This window comes from Stenella coeruleoalba (genome assembly GCF_951394435.1).
Source record: "Stenella coeruleoalba genome assembly, chromosome: 3".
NCBI lineage: Eukaryota > Metazoa > Chordata > Mammalia > Artiodactyla > Delphinidae > Stenella > Stenella coeruleoalba.
Window position 1 is genome coordinate 26,370,868 of NC_137148.1, and position 20,392 is coordinate 26,391,259.

Below are 20,392 nucleotides of genomic sequence, written 5' to 3' on the forward strand. Positions count from 1 at the left end.
ATCTTGCTGTGATTTATGTCATAGAGTGTTCTGCCTATGTTTTCCTCTAAGAGTTTTATAGTGTCTGGTCTTACGTTTAGGTCTTTAATCCATTTTGAGTTTATTTTTGTGTATGGTGTTAGGGAGTGTTCTAATTTCATTCTTTTACATGTAGCTGTCCAGTTTTCCCAGCACCACTTATTGAAGAGGCTGTCTTTTCTCCATTGTATATTCTTGCCTCCTTTATCAAAAATAAGGTGACCATATGTGCGTGGGTTTATCTCTGGGCTTTCCATCCTGTTCCATTGATCTATATTTCTGTTTCTGTGCCATTATACTTTTTATACACTTCCTGTGCTTGTAGTTCATACGGAGCGTGGGACAGAGGTTTCTACAATTGCTAATTAAAATACCTTTATTCTGAATTGAGGGCAGCCTGATGATAACAACTCTGCCGTATTCTTTGGCTGATGGGCTCCTTTGGTGTAGCTGGGAGCCTCCATTGTCCATCTCTGGAGTAAGGCTGGGAGAGCAGGGAGGAGTGCGGATATTCCAGCTCAGTCCTGCGGCTCCTTTGGAGGCTGGTTCTGTTTGGAGCAGGGCAGTGGTGAATTACAGAGGCCCATACTCTATTCCACGTGCATAGCCTGGGCTTTTATGAATCCTCTAAAGTTTGTCTAGGTCACTCCTGACTCCTTGGAATCTCCCTCAAAATCAGATCCACTCTTAACCTGCGTCATCACTTCCAACTCTTTGGGCCATTTCTTACACCACTGCTTCAGCCTTACCTTCATTCCCACTTCCAGAGCTCCTCTGTCTCCTGGGCCTTTGTGGGAGGTCTGTGTGCAAATTGAGTTGCTTTGGGGCTTTCTCCAACTCCCGTTTAGGATTCAGCTTTCCCAAGTGAGATCTATGACCTCGCATTTGCTTACTGGTTTCCAGAATTTTGTTGCTCTTGTCTTCTATTCTCTTTGTGGGATTATACCTTTCGTTTAAAAAAGAAATCTCTTCCCCATCATTTTAGGGCGGTTTCAAGAGGGAAATCTGCCATCTTTAATCAGAAGACTATATCATTTAATTCTTAATTCAAGCCCTATTTTTCAGACGACAACATTAGAGCTCCAAGAGGTTGACAAACGTGCCTAAATTGCTACTAAATGGTGCAACCAGGATTTATGCCCAGGATTCTCAACCACACTCCCCTACCACCTTGCTAGAAAACCAGAAGCTAGAGATTCTTCTTCACTGAGAGAGAATCTCATAGGTTATAGGTGTGGGAAACTGTACGAATAGAGAGGCTCTAAACCTGGAAATTGGCAAATTATATTAGATTCCATTAATATAATGGCATTGTTAAATGACACGTGAATTGGAAATTGCTGATGAATAATAGATTATATCAACTGTTTCTCTGAACCAAAGGCCTTCCAGGAGAACTTTGTGCACATTTCATTTTAGAACAACTAAAATGACATCATTTCCAGAGCAGTTTGATTTGTTCTGCATGTCTGAAAAAAAAAAAAAAAAAGTACAGCAAAGGGTCTTTCTTACAGTGTGGACATTTTCAGACAATAGTCATAAAACTGAAGAGAGGTTCATTGTAATCAAACTGCACTTCATATGTTGCTACTTCCTGAAATAATCTGGAACTAATATATCTAAGCAACCTACTTCCTGTTCATTGAGTTACAAGCCACCTAAAACCATGACAGACTGGTTTTTTGTTACAAGAGGAAATGGTTCCATTTAAATTCAGAACCTTTTGCTAACGTGGCCAGGAGATTCTGAAATAAGATTTCACTTCTGCCTCAAGCTCACCAGTGTGCCCTTTGCCACGCTTTGAGATACCTCTGGGTTCATTCTGATTGATTTTAGCTTTTAGCTACAGGCTTTCGGTAGTTATGTAACATACACCATCTTGAGCGTAAGATTTCTTTGGTATAATCTTTTGGTATTTTATAGATCATAGAAACCAAATCATGTCATTCTTTGGTGCATTTCAGGATTTAAAGAAAGAAAATATTGTTTCTTAAGGCTGTGGTTCTTTCTTCTAAACCACCTCCCCAGATTCAAAAAATCAAAGAGCTTACAGCATTCGTGTGTGCGTCATAAAGATTTCAGATTCGACATAGAGCATGTAAAGCTCTTGTAAAACTCTACACCGCTCATTTTGTACGCTCTTCACATATAATCTATCCTAGATCCCGGGTATGTGTTGTAAACAAAATGGTGTTACTTTAGGGTCTCAGTTTATTTCCTCATCTGTCAAGTGGAGATAATATTATTTACCTTGAGACATATTTGCTGTGCAAATTAAATGAAAAAAAATCGAGGTGAACGAACTGTACAGTACAGTATTGATCATCCAAAGTGTTAATTGAAAAGCATCTCAGGTTGGAGGTGGGAAATAGCCTGGTAATACCTGAAGGTGGAGATCCAGAGACTGAATGTGGAGTCGCAGCCTCGCCTGTAGGAGTTGGGAAGCCTCGGACAGGCCACTTTCCTTCTGTGAGCGCTTCTGTCATCTCCAGAATGTCTCCGACTGTGTGCAAACCTGGGGCTGTGCTGAAAAACTGGGACGCAGAGTGGAAGGAGGAAACCTCACAGGTCCAGGAACGGTGGGCTGGGGTTGCTTTCCTCCCTTGGCACGTGAGCTTCTCAGTCAGCCTTTCTGATTGTCTGAGACTTGACCACTGTGTAGTAAGCCACCCATGTAATGGGCATCAGAGGAGGTAATGACTAGCAAACTGAGGAATACCTTTCTCTGGGAGCCTGGGTCAGGCGGTGTAACTGGGAAGAACCAGGAATTTTACTCCGTCTCCAGCAATTGCTGTTTACGGTCTGGAGACAGATTCTTTCCATAAAGTTTTTAAGCCAAGCACAGGAGAGGCCCTGAGGCTTCTCTCTGGATTATTCCTATTTGCATGTCTCCTTCTGTGCCCCCCCCCCCCCGCATCCCTGGCATGTCTCCAAGAGGCTTCTTTTGTACTGTGTATGAATTAATGCCCCAATTTGGTGTTGGGAAAGATGTCCCTCTAGAGAATCTCTAAAATCACCCTCAGGATTCCATTCTTGCCTTTACTTCATAATTTAAACCTGGAGACCTGCCAATCCCGGACGTTGTAATAGGAATTCACCAAATTTATCTTTGTTTTATATATCAAGATTAATTTGTTTTCCCAATGCCTCTTCCTCAATTCGCCTACATCTCCTCATTTCTCAGAATTTTTCTTTTCTTCTTTCTCATCCCAAAAGATACTTGAACTTGAGGGGGATGGGGGAAGCTTCCAGATCTTTTATATTACATATAAGAGTTAGCTAGAAACAATTACCTCTTAAAAAGGGGGCTTACCTGGGAGATTACTCTTACTGCTTACTTTATACGTTTTCATAAACTGAATTTGATATACAATGTATAATTTTTATTATCTGTTAAAATTCAGGGTTTCTTTTTTCTTTACATTATGATTACAAGACTTTCCAATGACTGCTAAGTGGTAAAGGATATCATCTGTGTCTTTTTAAAGGACATGTATGTTCCTTAGTGTGAATCATACCTATTTTAATTAATATGACTTTTTTTCTCCAGAACCTCAAAGGAAAATAAAATTTCAAATGAGAAGGCTCATTTGTTCGATGTATCTCCTAAGTTTTCTACATGTAAATTTACCCCCCAGATTTTTTTTTTTTTCCCCCCGATACGCGGGCCTCTCACTGTTGTGGGCTCTCCCGTTGCAGAGCACAGGCTCCGGACGCGCAGGCTCAGCGGCCATGGCTCAGGGGCCCAGCCGCTCCACGGCATGTGGGATCTTCCCAGACCGGGGCACGAACCCGTGTCCCCTGCATCGGCAGGCTGACTCTCAACCACTGCGCCACCAGGGAAGCCCCCCACTCCAGATATTTTCATAACCACTCTCAAGCACATGAGTCTCCTTCTCCTCTCTAATAAGCATGGCTCTTCTTAGCATGTTGGGCTTTTCTCAGATGGAGGACCAAGGGGCCTTGGGGTCATCCTTTCTGCATAACCTCTTGGTGTCTGATAATATAGACATACAACTTACAGACATGTGGGCTGACTTCATAGATGCCTCTGTGTGTCCTGGGTGGTGCTTGATTCTGGAAGATATTTAATCAGTACTCAGGAGTGTTAAAAAACAAAATTCAGCTGAGTAAATTTGAAGATCTAATTGGCTTTATTCAGCAATTCATGTCTCGGGCAGCATCCCATCTAGAAAAGAGAAAGGCACTCTGAAGAGTTGTACAAAATGGAAGGTTTTATAGGCGGACAGAGGGTGGGGCGGAAGTTACAGGGCTGGATTCTTTCAGGCAAGGTTACCGTCCCTCAAAGAAAAACGGGGTTTCAGGCAGATTACCTCACTGACCAGGAGATTACTGGCTGACTGGTTTAAATTCTACTCCTGGGAGAGGCTGGAACTGCAGTTCCTTTAGGTATGAAGTCTTGGTGGGGCTTAGCACAAGCAACTCCATTTTGGAGTTGTTGTTTCTTTTTTTTTTTTTTTCTTTGCGGTACGTGGGCCTCTCACTGTTGTGGCCTCTCCCGTTGCGGAGCACAGGCTCCGGACGCGCAGGCTCAGCAGCCATGGCTTACGGGCCCAGCCGCTTCGCGGCATGTGGGATCTTCCTGGACCGGGGCACGAACCCGTGTCCCCTGCATCGGCAGGCAGACTCTCAACCACTGCGCCACCAGAGAAGCCCTGTTGTTTCCTTTTAATGGGAGTGTAACACATGGAATATCTGGTTGACCCAGGGTGTAGTTATTTGGCTGCCACAAAATCAAGGCTTTACTGTATTTTAAGAATTTTAGAATTGAATTTAAAATTTCTGGTTTAATCATTGTTGTAGTTTGTACTGTAGGGAAAAGCACTGGCCCACCAGTCAGGAGACCTGCAGTCTACTTGTGGCTTTGTGACCACCTGGGTGACCTTGATCAACACGCTTTCTCAAGAAACAAAATGGCCCCGTGGACCCTTTCCAGTTTGAACCCTCCCTGATTCTATGCTGTGCGTTGAGATGCGTGCCGAGGAGGAACTTGTCAGTGTGAGGCTGTGTGGTTCCAGGTTATCTGAAGGGCTGTGCTTTGATCCTGTGAACCTTTTTTCTCATGTGACACCTGTATTGCTGCTGCTTGAGCCTGAGATAATGTCTCAGAGGAGATGGCAGAAGTGGCCGCAGACTAGCCTCTCCCATCAGCTCTGTGCTTTCTGCATTTCAGATGCCTGGGACAGAGGACTCCCAAGATGCATGCGGCCCCGAGGAATCCAAGGGGTCCTTGGAAAGTCCAAAACAAGGAAGCAGTAAAATGAAACTCAAGAGTCGTCTTTCAGGTATGTGGACTCTTTGCCTGATACACCCGCCTGAAATGGAGCTTCCAGCCTCAGGAGCTCGGGAAGATAAAGTCATTTGCAGGATGAGCTCTTTTTTTCCTTAAAACCTCCAAATTCTTTTTCCTTTTGATGGTGTGTGCCCCGGGCATAACAGCCACCTTCAACCTGGCTGCCCACGTCAGTATTTTTATTTGAGTCATAATGAAATGAATGTCAACATCTCTGTTTGCCTCTGCTTAAACATCAATTTCCTGTAGTGTTTGGTTCACTTACTTCAACAGGACTTAAGGTGACCCTTTCACTGTGGAATACTCCTGATGGCCTATCTTTCCAGCAAACATACCTCTTCCTCAAACCCCTGGTCCATGGGAACCTGGGGCAAAGAGCTATTTATTTAGTAACAAATCTGCATCTCAACTAAATGGGGTAGGGGGAGGGGGGAAATGGGATGGAGGTGTAGTTTTTGTAACAAATAGATTTGCCATTTCCTGGGCACATCTTGGCAGCTGGCCTAGGCCCTGAGAGAGAAAGTCAGAGGCTGTGTGTGGGGACTTCTGTGGGTCTGAGGCACTTTAGCCTTTACAGGCTCTTTCTATAGAAAAAAGAGGGAAAAAACCCGCAAATTATATTTCATGGCTGCGCTGGTATAAAGATACAAGCTGGATTCATTATCATCTATTAATTACTATTATGTTCATTTTTTTTCTCCTGAATTTAAAAGAAATCAAAACATTTTTGCGGGCCCCTAGAAGTGGCATGGGCCCTCAGCAATGTGTCTGCTGGTCTCACGGAGAAATCACCCCTGGCTACCCAGCTGTGAAAGACATCTGGTCTAGCAGGAAAAGCAGGCATTTGGAAGCTTGGTGCAATCAAGTTTACCCCTCAGCTCTTGAGTTACCTTATGACCTCGGCCTGGTTATTTAACCTCCCTGAACCTCCACTCCCTCGCCTAAAAAAGGAGATGATCATCCTGACTTTGAAAGGTTGAAACAAACAAAAAACACATAAAAGCACCTAGGACAAAGCATGGTGTATGGCCATCCCCCAGTATGTCAGTTTCATCTTCCTGCCGTCTCTGGCTGCCAACCAAGAGCATCTCCAACCCACATTGCCTGCCCCCTACTATTCTCAGGTAAGGTGGCAGGTTTAGGACCATAAAATACATCCATTTAAAAAAAAAAAAAAAACTCAATGACAAAATGAATTGCTTTGTATTTGTAACTCAGAATAATTAGGTAGTGTCTATCTCACTGAGTGTTAGGATATGGGTTTGCGACAAAAAGCAATGTGATGACCAGAGTCTGATAAGACTAGAGGGAAAGATGGTCCTCACATGCGGAGAACGACCAGCTCCCCTTCAGCCCCGAGGAACAACTGAGAGAAATACATCTAAACCCTATGTGTGTTTGCGGTGGGGAAGGAGGTTTTAGGTCAGCTGTCTGATCAGCACCTTATAAACAGTTCCCAGGGGAGGGTCATAGAGCTCTGGGGAAATACAGGGACCTTTGAAACCAGTGCAGTCACATTCCTCATTTTATGGATGTGTCCAGAGAAGGTAAGGGGATCCCAAAGGTCACTCATTCAGTCTGTCTTCCAGACAGAGTTCTTCCTACCCACCCCCTTGGCTTCCTGAGGAACTTGGAGAGAATCCCATTCCCCAGTCTGGGGCTTTACGGATACAGATGTGGGGAGGGGATCCTAGCTGACGACCTTCCAGATCTATGATTCTCCATGTTCGTACTATTAATTTAGAATGTGCAGGACATTCAGCTGAGTCGTAAATCCAGAACTGGCTACTCTTTGCCACAAATGGGTGCCACCCTCTCTTCCTGTGTTTTTCCTAGACATCCAAGGCCATAACAAGGAAATATAGTAGAAGAAGCACATGCACAAAGTCAGGAAGAACTGTGTGCAATTCTCAGCTCTGCCATTACTGGCTGTGTGACCTGGGACAGGTGACTTAACTTCTTTGGGTCTCAAATTTTTCACCTGTAAGATGAGGGTTATAATTGCAAATCAATGTGAATGCCTTCTAAATGCTGGGCCTTGTTGAGAGATCCAGTTGGGCGAATGTATATGGTACCGCAGCTCCCAACTGTGGCAGCAATAGGTCCTCACCACATGGTAGCTGCCATTGTTATGACCGTCGTCATCAATATCACGTTCATCATTGTCATCTTCATTATCATTATCATCGTTCTCGCTCCCTCTCGAGGGGAAGATGCTTGAATGGGTTCAGATAGGAAGATTCTCAAGAACTTGCAGGTCATGATAAGGCACGAACAAGAGGTATGAAGACTGAAATGTCTCTGAGTTGTGATACTGGGGGAGGCACCAGAGGAAGCAAGATAAAGGATGGCCAGTACATTGGCGGGGCTTGGTAGAACACAGGAGGAGGAAACCCGGGGTCTAGACTTGGGGCAAAATGCGTGAGAAATACTTAGGGACGATGGGGAAAAGAATTGGTTAGAGAAGTTTTTGGCAACTGTTTTTCTGCCTCAGCTATCTGAAAGATCCAATAATCCAACAGTAACGACGATTCAGTCCAGCAGAGAGATTTGGGGGAAGGAGATTCTTGGCATGGGAGGTGATGGTGTGGGCAAAATTGGGTAAAACTTCAAGTGATAGTTATATGCTTCCCAGTTTGGGTAAGGATGTGGGTAGAGGACAAATCCTCTCCTTTGAGGATCATCAGGCTAGAGCAGTGAATTCATGTAGCAGGATAGTGGGAGCTAAGACTGGAAAAGTAGTTTGGAGGCACCTTAAAGAGGCTTAAGGAATTGGTTCTCCATTCAGTGCTTTGAAATATGTTCAGTCTAAAGACATTTGAATGCAGGAGATTTTAATGTGATCACCTCCTAATTTCTGTGTCCTGTAAACCTGGATATTTATTTCATATTTTCTTAAGCGAGTCACTCTGGTATTCACATATCAGTATATTATCTACAGACACTACCGTATGTGGTTTCTCTTCTATCAATGGCAAGTGCTTCCCTGTCAGCTCAAAAGGAATTTTCTTCTAATAAATCTTCTTCAGATGAGTAAGCATGCCAAGATAGATTAACCTGGTCATGAATTATTAAGGAGGTTCTGTAAAGAGTTTCCAGCCATTTCCACTAAGATTTGGGCCAGTCTGGCTCCAAAATGACTAAAGCGATTTTATGGAACATTTTTCCTGATATTCTAACCAGAGTTTTCTTTACTTCATACCTCCTTTTTTTGCCAGCAGGGTCCCTTTTAACTTTGGTATTTTTGATTTATCCATGTTAATGCCTTAGGTTTGTGAAAATGAAAATTTTTCTTTTGATTGCAAAGGAATTTCAGGTGTTTGAAAACCTGAAATTCGAATCACAAAGTTAATATGTAGCTTTTGAAAAACCAGGCTTTTAGAAATGTCCATTATAATATAACTGTATCAGCCCTGTTCTAACTTTTCATCACTATTAAAAACGCATCAATATAGTATATATTTTTAAAAGAGGACAGAATCATCTTGTTTTATTCCATGAAAAACTTCCTGAGAAATTTTTAGATAAATTGAAATTTTAAGGCATCAAATGAAAATATTACATAGTCTAGGAGAATTTGATATTTCAAAGAATCTATATGTATATATAGTTATATACACAAACACATATATACACATGGCTCTCCACATATATATAGTATATAATAAACATCATAATATGATTATAGCTACATTCAGTGTAATGGATCCATCATTTAAAATTAAAGTCCCGGGCTTCCCTGGTGGCGCAGTGGTTGAGATTCCGCCTGCCGATGCAGGGGACGTGGGTTCGTGCCCCGGTCCAGGAAGATCCCACATGCTGCGGAGCGGCTGGGCCCGTGAGCCACGGCCGCTGAGCCCGCACGTCCGGAGCCTGTGCTCCGCAATGGGAGAGGCCACAACAGTGAGAGGCCCGCGTACCACAAAAAAATAAATAAATAAAATTAAATTAAATTAAAGTTCCTTAAACCCTCATACACTGTTGGTGGGAATGTAAACTGGTGTAGCCACAATGGAAAACAGTATGGCGGTTTCTCAAAAGACTAAAAATAGAACTACCATATGACCAATCAATTCCACTCCTGGGTATATATATTAAAAAAAACCTAATACACTAATCCAAAAAGATACACGCACCCGTGTTCACAACAGCATTATTTACAATTGCAAGATATGGAAGCAACTTGAATGTTCATCAGCAGATGAATGGATAAGGAAGATGTGTGTATATATACAATGGAATATTACTCAGCCATAAAAAAGAACTAAATAATGGCATTTGCAGCAACATGGATGAACTTGGAGGGTATTATGCTAACTGAAAGAAATCAGACAGAGAAAGAGAAATACTGTATGATACCACTTATATGTAGAAGCTAAAAAATACGACCAACTAGTGCATATAACAAAAAAAGAAGCAGACTCACAGTTACAGAGAACAAACTAGTTGTTACCACTGGGGAGAGGGAAGCGGGGGAGGGGCCATAGGGGTAGGGGATTAAGAGGTACAAACTATTAGGTATAAAATAAGCTACAAGGATATATTGTACAACACAGGGAATATAGCCAATATTTTATAATAACTATGAATGGAATATAACCTTTAAAAACTGATTCACTATATTGTACATGTGTAATTTATATTATACATCAACTATACTTCAATAAAAAATAAAAAATTTTAAAATGATTAAAGTCCCTTAAACTATCTTACTTTAAAATAGTATATAATATAAACTAAGTATGATAAAGATGTCTTTAAAAATCATTACTATAGGGGCTTCCCTGGTGGCGCAGTGGTTGAGAGTCCGCCTGCCGATGCAGGGGACACGGGTTCGTGCCCCAGTCCGGGAGTATCCCACATGCCACGGAGCAACTAGGCCCGTGAGCCACAACTGCTGAACCTGTGCGTCTGGAGCTTGTGCTCCACAACAAGAGAGGTCGCGATAGTGAGAGGCCCGTGCACCACGATGAAGAGTAGCCCCCGCTTGCCACAACTAGAGAAAGCCCTCGCACAGAAACGAAGACCCAGCACAGCAAAAACAATAAATAAATTAATTAATAAACTCCTACCCCCAACATCTAAAAATAAAAAATACCATTGAGAGAGTGAAAAGTCAAGTCACAGACATGGAGAAGATATTTGCAATACATAGATTCCACAAAGGACTCATATCTAAAATATATTAACAATAAAGAAAATAAAACTCCTGTAAACCAACAGAGAAAAATCCAATAAAAGAATGAGCAAAGAAAAAAAATAATAAAATTTTCTAGTAGTCCAATTAAAAAAGTAAAAAGAAGAAGAAAGGAATGAGCAAAAGACTTGAACAGCCTCTTTACAACCTTAAAAAAGAAAAACAGCCAATGAATACTTGAAAAGAAGCTCAATCTCACTAGCCCTCAGTGAAATGTAAATTATGAACCACAGGGAAATACCATTATATATCCAGCAGAGTGGCTAAAATTAGAAAGACTGACACTGCTAAGTGTGACAAGGAAGTGGAATAGCAAGCACTCACACACCCTGGTGATCCTGCGTGGTGAAGGGGAACATGTACCTGTAACCCAGCCATGCCTCTCCTAGGTACATCCAACAGATACGTCACAGAACGTCCAGTAACAGTATATTCTAGATCGGGGTCAGCAAGCTTCTGCCCACAGCTGTATTTGTATGGCCCACAGATAGAAACGCTTTCTACGTTCTTAATGCATTGTAAAAAAAAATTTTAAAGAATGTGTGACTGAGAGCATTTGTGACTTGTAAAGCCTAAAACATTTACTATCTGGCCTTTACGGAAAACGTTTGCTGACCCTTATTTGGGATCTGAAACTGGAAACACATCAAATGTCCATCAGCAATAGAATGGATAAATAAATTGTGCTGTGTTTATACGATGAAATAGTATGCAGAAAGGAGATGAACAAACCATTGGAATGTAGCAACATGAACGAGGAGCCCGATACCAAAACACACATATTGTATGTGTTCATTTATATCAAGTTTGAAAATAGGCAAAAGTGATCTGTGGTGTTAGAAGCTGGGATAATGGTTACGCTTGGGTGAGGGGGTTAGTGGCACAAAAGGGGACTTGGGGATCTGGTAATATTCTATGTCTTAGTCTGGATGTTGGTTATTGGCGTATTCATTTTGTGAAATTTCATGGAACTGTACGTACACTTAATGATTTCTGCCCGTTTCTGTAAGTTGTTACACTTTAACTAAAAGTTTGTTTCAATAGTCATTGCTGTACATGGAAAAAGGCATCCCCCAACCATGGAACTATACCAACCACAAAGTGATATGCCTCCAGCACTAAGAAGTCGTCTACTGATAGCATTCTCACTATTGTTTATTGCCTTATCAACCACAGCTACATCTTACTTGGATGAAACATATACATTGCCCTTTTTGAAGCTGTTCACTTCCAAAACGAGCACTTTCTTCCGAGCCTGGCATTATGGCCTCAGCACGCACCAAGCTTATGCAGGGCTTCATGGTTGAGTACAGTGAGCTGGGCGCTTTGAAAGTACTGAAGTATTCGACACCAGGCCGTCTGAGCCACCATGAATGTGGGTGGAGATCGACAAGTTGATACCTATGCATGCTCTTAAGATTCTCTTCATTCTGTATCGAGTCATGTTTCCCCTCTGTTTTTTCAAGGGGGTGTGCACCGTCTAGAGTCTGTTGAAGAATATAATGAGCTGATGCTGAGAAATGGGGACCCCCGGGCCAGGATGTTGGAGGTCTCCCGAGATGGCCGGAAGCACTCTCTCCCCCAGCTCCTGGACTCGACGGGCACAGCACAGGTAGCGCAGCACCGTGGAGCCCCTGGCTTTCTTATCCAGTCACAGTTACTTGGTTAGGGATGGAAGAGCATGTTTCCAGCCCTGGGTCTCCAGGTTTTCTTTTATTCTCTCCGAGACCAGCAGGAGTTTCCGTGCTCTGAAGACCTGTCCGTCTATGAGGGACAGGAGTATTCAGGACTAGAGATATAGCATAGTCAGTGAGATCTATCCAGGGAGGCTAGAAGGAAGTAGTCAGCCTAATATTTGAAAATAAAAGAGAAGGAAAAAAACCTTGATCCTCTTTCTACTGTGTGTTTTGGAAACGAGAGCTGCTTTCAGCTGCCAGGAGACAATGGCGCGTCATGGTCTGTGGTAAGAACCACCATCTCTTGTTTAGTGGGTGTGTCATGTGTCAGCATAGCCTGGTGGGTGGGTGGGTGTGGGGATGTGTGAGGGACGGAGGCGGTTGGGTGTGCCTGTGCTGTGCCTGGGATCCTACCTGTTATAGAGTCATGGCTCAAACAGCCAAGGTCAGAAGAGGCTGCCAAGAGGGGTGAGGAAGGTGGGGATGTTGATATTCCAGGGCCCATCCCCGCCAGAGCTCGGGGCTCCACAGCCCTGCTCAGGGGCTCATCCTCAATTCCATCATCCTCAACCCAGTAGAAACTGGATAGATGTCTCATAACCAAGTTGGAGGCAGGCTCAGTCTCTGGGGAACTTGTGGAGTGTCTTTGAGCCCTGACACCATCAGCCAGAGCGCTCAAGAGGAGTCATTGGCATCTTGTCCCCAGGCCTGCAGTGAAGTGGAGATGGAGGGAGGAGGGTGTGACAGTAGTGACACCTGTAAGGGCGTGGAGACTCAGATAGTTGAGTTCTAAAAGACCTGGCTCAGGGCATCTGGGTTGGGCCCTTGCTTTTCGTGTCTCACCTTTTTATAGGTAGGGCAGCTGAATCCCAAAGAGGTTGAGTATTTGGCTCCAGGCGATGCACCAGAATCCCTGTGCAGGGAGTTCTGCCTGACCAATAAAATTAAAAAGTGCCCGTGTTTCCGAGGCAGCTGCTGATTAGGCTGCCTTGTGTTGAATCCCCCCAGTGGCAACTTGAATTGGGGCACCGAGCAAAAGCAGAGCGAAAAACGTGCATAGGGCCTGGTTAGAGCTCCTCCAGACCCGTGTCTGGAGACAAGTCTGTGGCCTGTGCAGAATGATCCAATTGGATCAACAGAGGCGGGGGGAGATCAAGAAGTCATAGGAGAGCCGCGTTTCAGACGATTTTAGTTAGTGAGGAAGGTGAGAGCAGATCTGCTGCCATCATGGCCAAGGATGTCCAGCATTGAGGTGCTGATTTCCTAACTGACCCGCAGAGGAAACCTGACTGTATTTATAGCCCGGGAATACCTATTTCTTCTAACCAGGCTTCTAAGAACCAGGAAGCACAGGCTAGTGAAGATTTTAAAGAAGAAACTTTTTTTTTTCTTCAAGTTGTTCTTTCTCTTGTCTTCTCTTCTTATTTTCTGCCTTTTTTTTCTCCCAGGATTCACCTTCCTTCCTTCCTTCCTTCCTTCCTTCCTTCCTTCCTTCCTCCCTCCCTTCCTTCTTTTCTTTTCTTTTTTTCCTTTCTTCCTCTTCCTCCCTCCCTCCCTCCTTTCTTTTCTTTCTTTCTTTCTCTCTTTCTCTCTTTTTCTTTCTTTCTTTCTTCTCTCCCTCTACTAAAAACTATTGTCTAGAATAGAGCTATCCAGTAAAACTTTCTGCAGTGATGGAAATGTTTTATGTCTGTACTGCCCAATATGGTAGCCATGTGTGTCTTTTAAGCACATGAAAAGTGGCTAGTGAGACTGAGGAGTGTATTTTTAATTTTAATTCATCTTAATTTAAATATAGATAGCCACGGGTGGCTAGTGGCTGCCATATTGGACAACAGAGGTCTAAAAATGTAGTGGGACCCCTGAAACTCTTCAAGAGAAGAGTGAAGCATGCTGGCCTCTGGTTCCCAAAGGGGAGATGGAATGAGGTGCTGCTGGAGGTTGGTGATCAGAGAAAGAGTTCCCTTATGAGTCTGCACATGAACCTCTGTATTTGAGAGCTATGCCTGGCTATTCCCATGACGGTTTCAGTAAAAGGGTGGTAACCTGGCCAAGCCAATGTCATTTTTTTAATGAATCAGAGTCTGGGAGGCCAACATGGCTGACAGATAATTTTGTAAAACAGCAAAATACAATTGTTCTAAGTTGCCAAGAATACGAAAATATCATTAGCAGATATCTGATTTCTAACTTTGAATGTAGAATATGCTAATTAAGGATAAACTATTTTCTAGTGTCTCTTTTCTCATATTAAACATGAAATGATTTTTTAGCATTTTTTGTTTATGCTAGAATATCTGTGTCATTTAAGCAATTTATTATTCTAAGAAGAATAGCGGGGCTTCCCTGGTGGCGCAGTGGTTAAGAATCCGCCTGCCAATGCAGGGGACACGGGTTCGAGCTCTGGTCCGGGAAGATCCCACGTGCCACATAGCAGCTAAGCCCGTACACCACAACTACTGAGCCTGCGCTCTAGAGCCCGCAAGCCACAACTACTGAACCCACATGCCACAACTACTGACGCCTGCGTGCATAGAGCCCGTGCTCCTCAACAAGAGAAGCCACCGCAATGAGAAGCCTGTGCACCTCAACGAAGAGTAGTAGCCCCTGCTCGCCACAACTAGAGAAAGCCTGCACGCAGCAACGAAGACCCAACGCAGCCAAAAATAATTAATTAAAAAAAAAAAAGAATAGCAAGGAGCTAGATTGTCGCAATGCTTTAGCAAGAGATTCGTTCAGTCTCTTGTTATAAATAGTGCACCCTGCTTACACACGTGGATATGGTGGGTGATGGACAGGAAAAAGAGATCGAGATTTTGAGCTGCTGTGTGCCAGGAAGGGAAAGTGTGGCTTGTGGGAAAGTATTTTATTTTCCAAATGTGAGGGATTAGAACTAAAGCTGCTGCAGTCTCTCAGCGGGATCTTTTATACTAAATAACAGTTGTCTGGGTTTGCGGTTTGGGTTTTATAAGAAACAAGGGCTTGCTGAGTTTTGAGTGAGTGACTTAAGCTTAAAATGGTGAGATACTCTCTAACCATGATTGTGAACTTGGGGTGGGGCGAGGGTGACTTCCAAGGGAGAACCCGACCAGAGGATGGTCATTCTGTATCTCCAAGGCCTCTCGGTTTCCGGTTCCTATCTCTAATCCAGAAAGCGAGAAGTAGGATCTGTGGAGTAGGGTCAAGAAGGAGCAGCCCCAGGTGGTTGCCAAGCAGTTCTTTGTGTGGGGGGAAGAAAGCATGACAGCCAGACACAGTTGGGGCTGTTCCTTCAATGTTCTGTATAATAAACTTCATTTAAGCCACTGGACCAGATATGGACCAGAGGGCAATGGCTGTCTAACACAAAAGACAACTGAGGTTTTCCAAATCTGAGTATATTTTTATGCCAGAGACCACAGCAGGATGAGTGAGACTACCTCTGACCTCATGTGCCGACTTCTAGGAATACCACATCGTGAAGAAGTCTACTCGCTCGCTAAGTACTACTCAGGTGGAATCTCCTTGGAGACTCATTCGGCCGTCGGTCATCTCTATCATTGGCCTGTACAAAGAGAAAGGCAAGGTGAGCTCCCTTCTGTACATTGTTTTGCTCTCCAGGTAAATGTTAGCATATATGTTTTAAATGGTTACTTTTTAGTGTTGTTTTTACATGAAATAAAAAGTAAAAGGTATAAAGAAGCATAGATTAAGTGGTCTTTGGGCGGATTGGATTGGATTCCCTGGCATCCTTTCCTGTGGGCCTCCAAGTGACATCATACCATATTTGCCCTTAATGATTTCAAGAGTCACCACCCGGCAGCTAGGGCACAATCAAGGATCGGGTAAATGCCCCAACTTTTACCACTATTGAAAGAAAGTCAGACCCTGCAGCTTCAGAGAATAATCCCAGTTATCATTTGGAATGAATTTCATGGCATTGCCATTATTATAAGAGGAATAGTATAAATAATTTGATATTATACAAATACCAAAATATCCATTTTGATATTATACAAAAACAAAAGAATAAAACAAATATGGCGCCTGCACAGTGTGAAATGACTCGCGTGAGCTATTAGTTGATCCATGTGAAGTTGACATCTTTGGAGATCAGAGATTGTCAAATCTAGCAATTTCATATGTTTACCTAAAACTTTCACCCTTTAATGTAATGCATAGCTAGCGCAATGCAAATGGATCTGCGGAGGGAAATGGTGAAGGGAACACAGATTTGACTGTACAGCTAGTTAGCTTAACTCTGAGCCTGTGTGGGAAGGACAGCTCAGTTAAATACTACAATGAGAAGGGTGCCCTCAGTGAAATACTGCAATGGGAAAGGATGCCCTTAGTTAAATACCACACTGACAACCTGGACCCCCACCTCCTTTGCGTGTAGGGCCTTGGCTTTAGCATTGCTGGAGGTCGAGACTGCATTCGAGGACAGATGGGGATTTTTGTCAAGACCATTTTCCCAAATGGATCAGCTGCAGAGGATGGAAGGCTTAAAGAAGGTAGGAGAAGGCCTCTTGGTGGTCCTCAGTGCCAGTGAGCTTTGATTCCAGGAGAATCTGCCTCCTTGCAGGATGTGAAGCAAATGGCACAGCAGCTAAGTCTGTGGGCTTGGTAGTCAGGTAGACCTGGGCTGAATCCAGCACTTACTACATCATGACCTTGGACAATTGATAGAACCTGAGCTTCACTTTCCTCTGTTGTAAACTTGGGATATTAATACGTACCTTGAGGAGTTGCTGTGAGGATTAAATGAGACATTATGTGAGAAGTGGCTTGATATTTTTATTGGGGTCTTTAAATGTCTGTCTTGTCCCCTGGGTCTTTGATTGTGTTCCTTGCCTTGAAAATTCCTGAGAGTTTGCAGTGCATTCTCGCTTCGGGGCTGGAGTACAGAAACATCTTTTACACGCTCCATAGCACCTACCATTTTGCTCACATGTAAACATACTAGACAAGCACTTTTTTGCTCCCAGCTTTATTGAGATATAATTGATAACTGCATGTATTGAAGGTGTACAACATGATTTGACACACATATATTGCAAAATGATTGCCAGACAAGGTTAGTGAACACCTCCATCACCTCACATAATGACGTTTTGTGTGCTTGTGTGGTGAGAACATGTAACATCTACTCTCTTAGCAATTTTCAAGTATATAACAGTCTTGTTAACTATAGGCCCCATGCTGTGCCTTAGATCCCCAGAACTTGTTCATGAGTCCTGATTTTTCTCCTCCTTATTCCATACTTCCTGCATGGAATGATTGAATCACACTATTTCTAGTTACCTTCAAAAATGCTGTGACTGTTCAGTTCAGTTGGTCCAAAGATAGGTGATGTTGTGTTTAACCAGCTTATTTTCTTAAAACTGATTAAGAGTGAATTGGAGCCTCCTTTTTTGTAGGTAGAGCAATCCCAGAAGCCTGTGTGCTAACGATAATCTGTGACCGGGCTTAATATTTTAAAAATTAATTTATTATTTTTGGCTGCATTGGGTCTTTTTTGCTGCTCGTGGGCTTTCTCTATTTGCAGCGAGCGGGGGCTACTCTTTGTTGGGGTGTGTGGGCTTCTCATTGTGGTGGCTTCTCTTGTGGAACACAGGCTCTAGGCATGTGGCTTCAGTAGTTGTGGCACGTGGGCTCAGTAGTTGTGGCTCACAGGCTCTAGAGCGCAGGCTCAGTAGTTGCGGCGCATGGGCTTAGTTGCTGCGTGGCATGCGGGATCTTCCCGGACCAGGAATTGAACCCGTGTCCCCTGCATTGGCAGGCGGATTCTTAACCACTGCGCCACCAGGGAAGCCCAGGCTTAATATTTTGATGGCAGAATATTTATTTCTGGCTCAGAGGAAGGGTTAACTCCCAGGTGGTGTTTGTGTCTAGTTTCACAACAATATAAAATTTTAGCCAAGCATTTTTATAATGCATGTGCCATGTGTTCACTTGATTGAAATTCATCCTGCAATGCCAGTAGAATGGAACAAAGTGGAGGGGAAAAAAAAATCGATAGGAGAGGTTAACAGCACTTGCTTCTCCTAAATACTGTCTTTTCATATGTATTCGCTTACAATAAATAGAAGTCATCAGAATGGATTTTCAACCTGTTGGATGATCTGTCTTTTAAGTAATCTTGCAAAGATTTTTAAGGGCATGAGCCATTATGTTAATATTTTTAATTAACATAATGTTAATGTTTCCAAATATTTTAATTAATATTTGGAAACAAACCAAAAACCTCGCCTAGTTGAGTAATCGGTTATACCAGGTGATTTTTAAACAGATTATTTCACTTAGTTTACAACTTGTGTAATTGCATTAAAGAGAAGGCACATAACAATGGGTGGGGTACTGCTACCTTTTTAAACTCATATACAGGATTCCTTTAATGGAACACCCCACGTGCTCCTGGGATTGGCTGTTCGTGAGAGGAGAAAACGTGTGTTCTTAGGCTGCTTTGTACTTTGTTGTAAGTAAAGGGAGTTCCTCTTCCGTACCATACTGCTGTGCAAGGTTCATCTGTTCTTCTCTCTTGCACATCTTTGTAGTGTTTTTGATGAACTGCTGTTCCCCAAAACAGACCATGTCACAAGAGTACAAAACCGGAAACTAGCTCTGTTAAATCAACAGGATGTCCAAGTTCTTTTATGTTCCCAGCAGACACTGTCAACAACTTGAAAAATGACCTGTGCCTTCTTGGAGTTGACGATGAGTCCAGGATAGTTTGAGGGAGAAGAGAGAAAGAGAGCGAGAGAGAGAGAGAGAGAGAGAAAGCAATTTGATATTAGTCTACAGTAATCTCTTAGAAGCGTATAATAACTAGCCAGCTTAATGACTGAGAACCTCGAACACCATCAGTAAGACCAGGCATCTAGACTATGGGGCTGGATGTAGACGGGGGGCTGCCACTCCTAAATAATATCTCACGAGTTTTTTTGTCTCTATCATTTAAACCATTTTTCACACGCCATGTCTTTCTGCAGATATAGGCAAGGCTTCTCACATGTTACGTGTGTTTGGGCTTCACTGCCAGTGGGTTTAAGTTGTAAAACAAAAACCATAAGAAAAGACTAGGAATTCAGTTTTTGTAGTTTGATCTCGAAATGTAGAACATCTATTATCAGACTTGGCAGTGGCTAGAGAATAAGATCTTGATGCTTCCCACAGTTGTTTTAGTTAAAGATGCTAATATAGAATTACTGCAAAAGAATATGCCTTGTCACTTACTGTCCCATTTTGTGACATTCCTTGGAGCTAAGCTAATGAAAATAGATTGGAACAATAAAATTCATCTTATAGAGTTGTAAATCAGGGGCCATATGGTATCTTATTCTAGTACTGACCAAGCAGATTCCAGTAAAAAAACTTGATGTTAATGTAATTCTCAAATTTGGTCACTAGGGGATGAAATCCTAGATGTAAATGGAATACCAATCAAGGGCTTGACATTTCAAGAAGCCATTCATACCTTTAAGGTAAAGACATTCTTATTGATCGCCTTTGTCTTCTTTGTTTTTCTTTATTACTTTCTGGTTTGGGTTTGGTGATTTTTTTTTTTTTTCCCACCCTTTGATAAAAGGACAGCCTGAATGTTTTAGCCCTTCTTGTTGTTTTTTCAGCAAATCCGGAGTGGATTATTTGTCTTAACGGTACGCACCAAGTTACTGAGCCCAAGCCTCACACCCTGCTCCACACCCACACACATGAGCAGATCCAGCTCCCCAAACTTCAACACCAGTGGGGGAACCTCAGCGGTGGGTGCCGATGAAGCCAGTTCTTCGTCCCTGGGACGAAAGGCCCCCGGGCCAAAGGACAGAATTGTCATGGAAGTAACCCTCAACAAAGGTGATACCAGCTCTTCCTCATTTTTGTTACATTCTCTCAAATAATAATTTGTAATCTGTTCTTAGGTTAATTTTTAATATTTTTTTCTATGAATTGCTCCTTTGGAACGCTCTGCTACCAACAACATATGTTATTCTCTAAATGGACAGTGGGATCAGAAGTAGAGATTTTAGTCATTTTACTAAAGTGAAGGGAAGTTACCAGTAGCACGATTTTTTAAGCTCTCTCCAGATGAATCACGGTGTGTCAGAGACTCGTGTGAAAAACATCACTGACTAGCTTAATTCTAGGGCTAATAAAACATTTTAAAGAGTGAAGAATATAGTCAAGAATACAGTTAACACCAGTAACTGA

The 20,392-nt window shown here is 42.8% G+C and overlaps 1 protein-coding gene across 7 annotated transcripts in view; it reads left to right on the plus strand.

Moving 5' to 3' along the window:
* Positions 1 to 20,392, plus strand: part of PDZD2 (PDZ domain containing 2) — a 377,353-nt gene that overhangs the window by 317,391 nt on the left and 39,570 nt on the right. For all 7 annotated transcript variants that reach the window (XM_079916132.1, XM_079916129.1, XM_079916131.1 and 4 more), the window contains 6 exons: positions 5,213 to 5,324; positions 11,996 to 12,141; positions 15,651 to 15,770; positions 16,584 to 16,698; positions 19,595 to 19,668; positions 19,813 to 20,038. In XM_079916132.1, the coding sequence (XP_079772258.1) occupies positions 5,213 to 5,324; positions 11,996 to 12,141; positions 15,651 to 15,770; positions 16,584 to 16,698; positions 19,595 to 19,668; positions 19,813 to 20,038 (793 nt within the window). The remainder of the gene's footprint in view (positions 1 to 5,212; positions 5,325 to 11,995; positions 12,142 to 15,650; positions 15,771 to 16,583; positions 16,699 to 19,594; positions 19,669 to 19,812; positions 20,039 to 20,392) is intronic.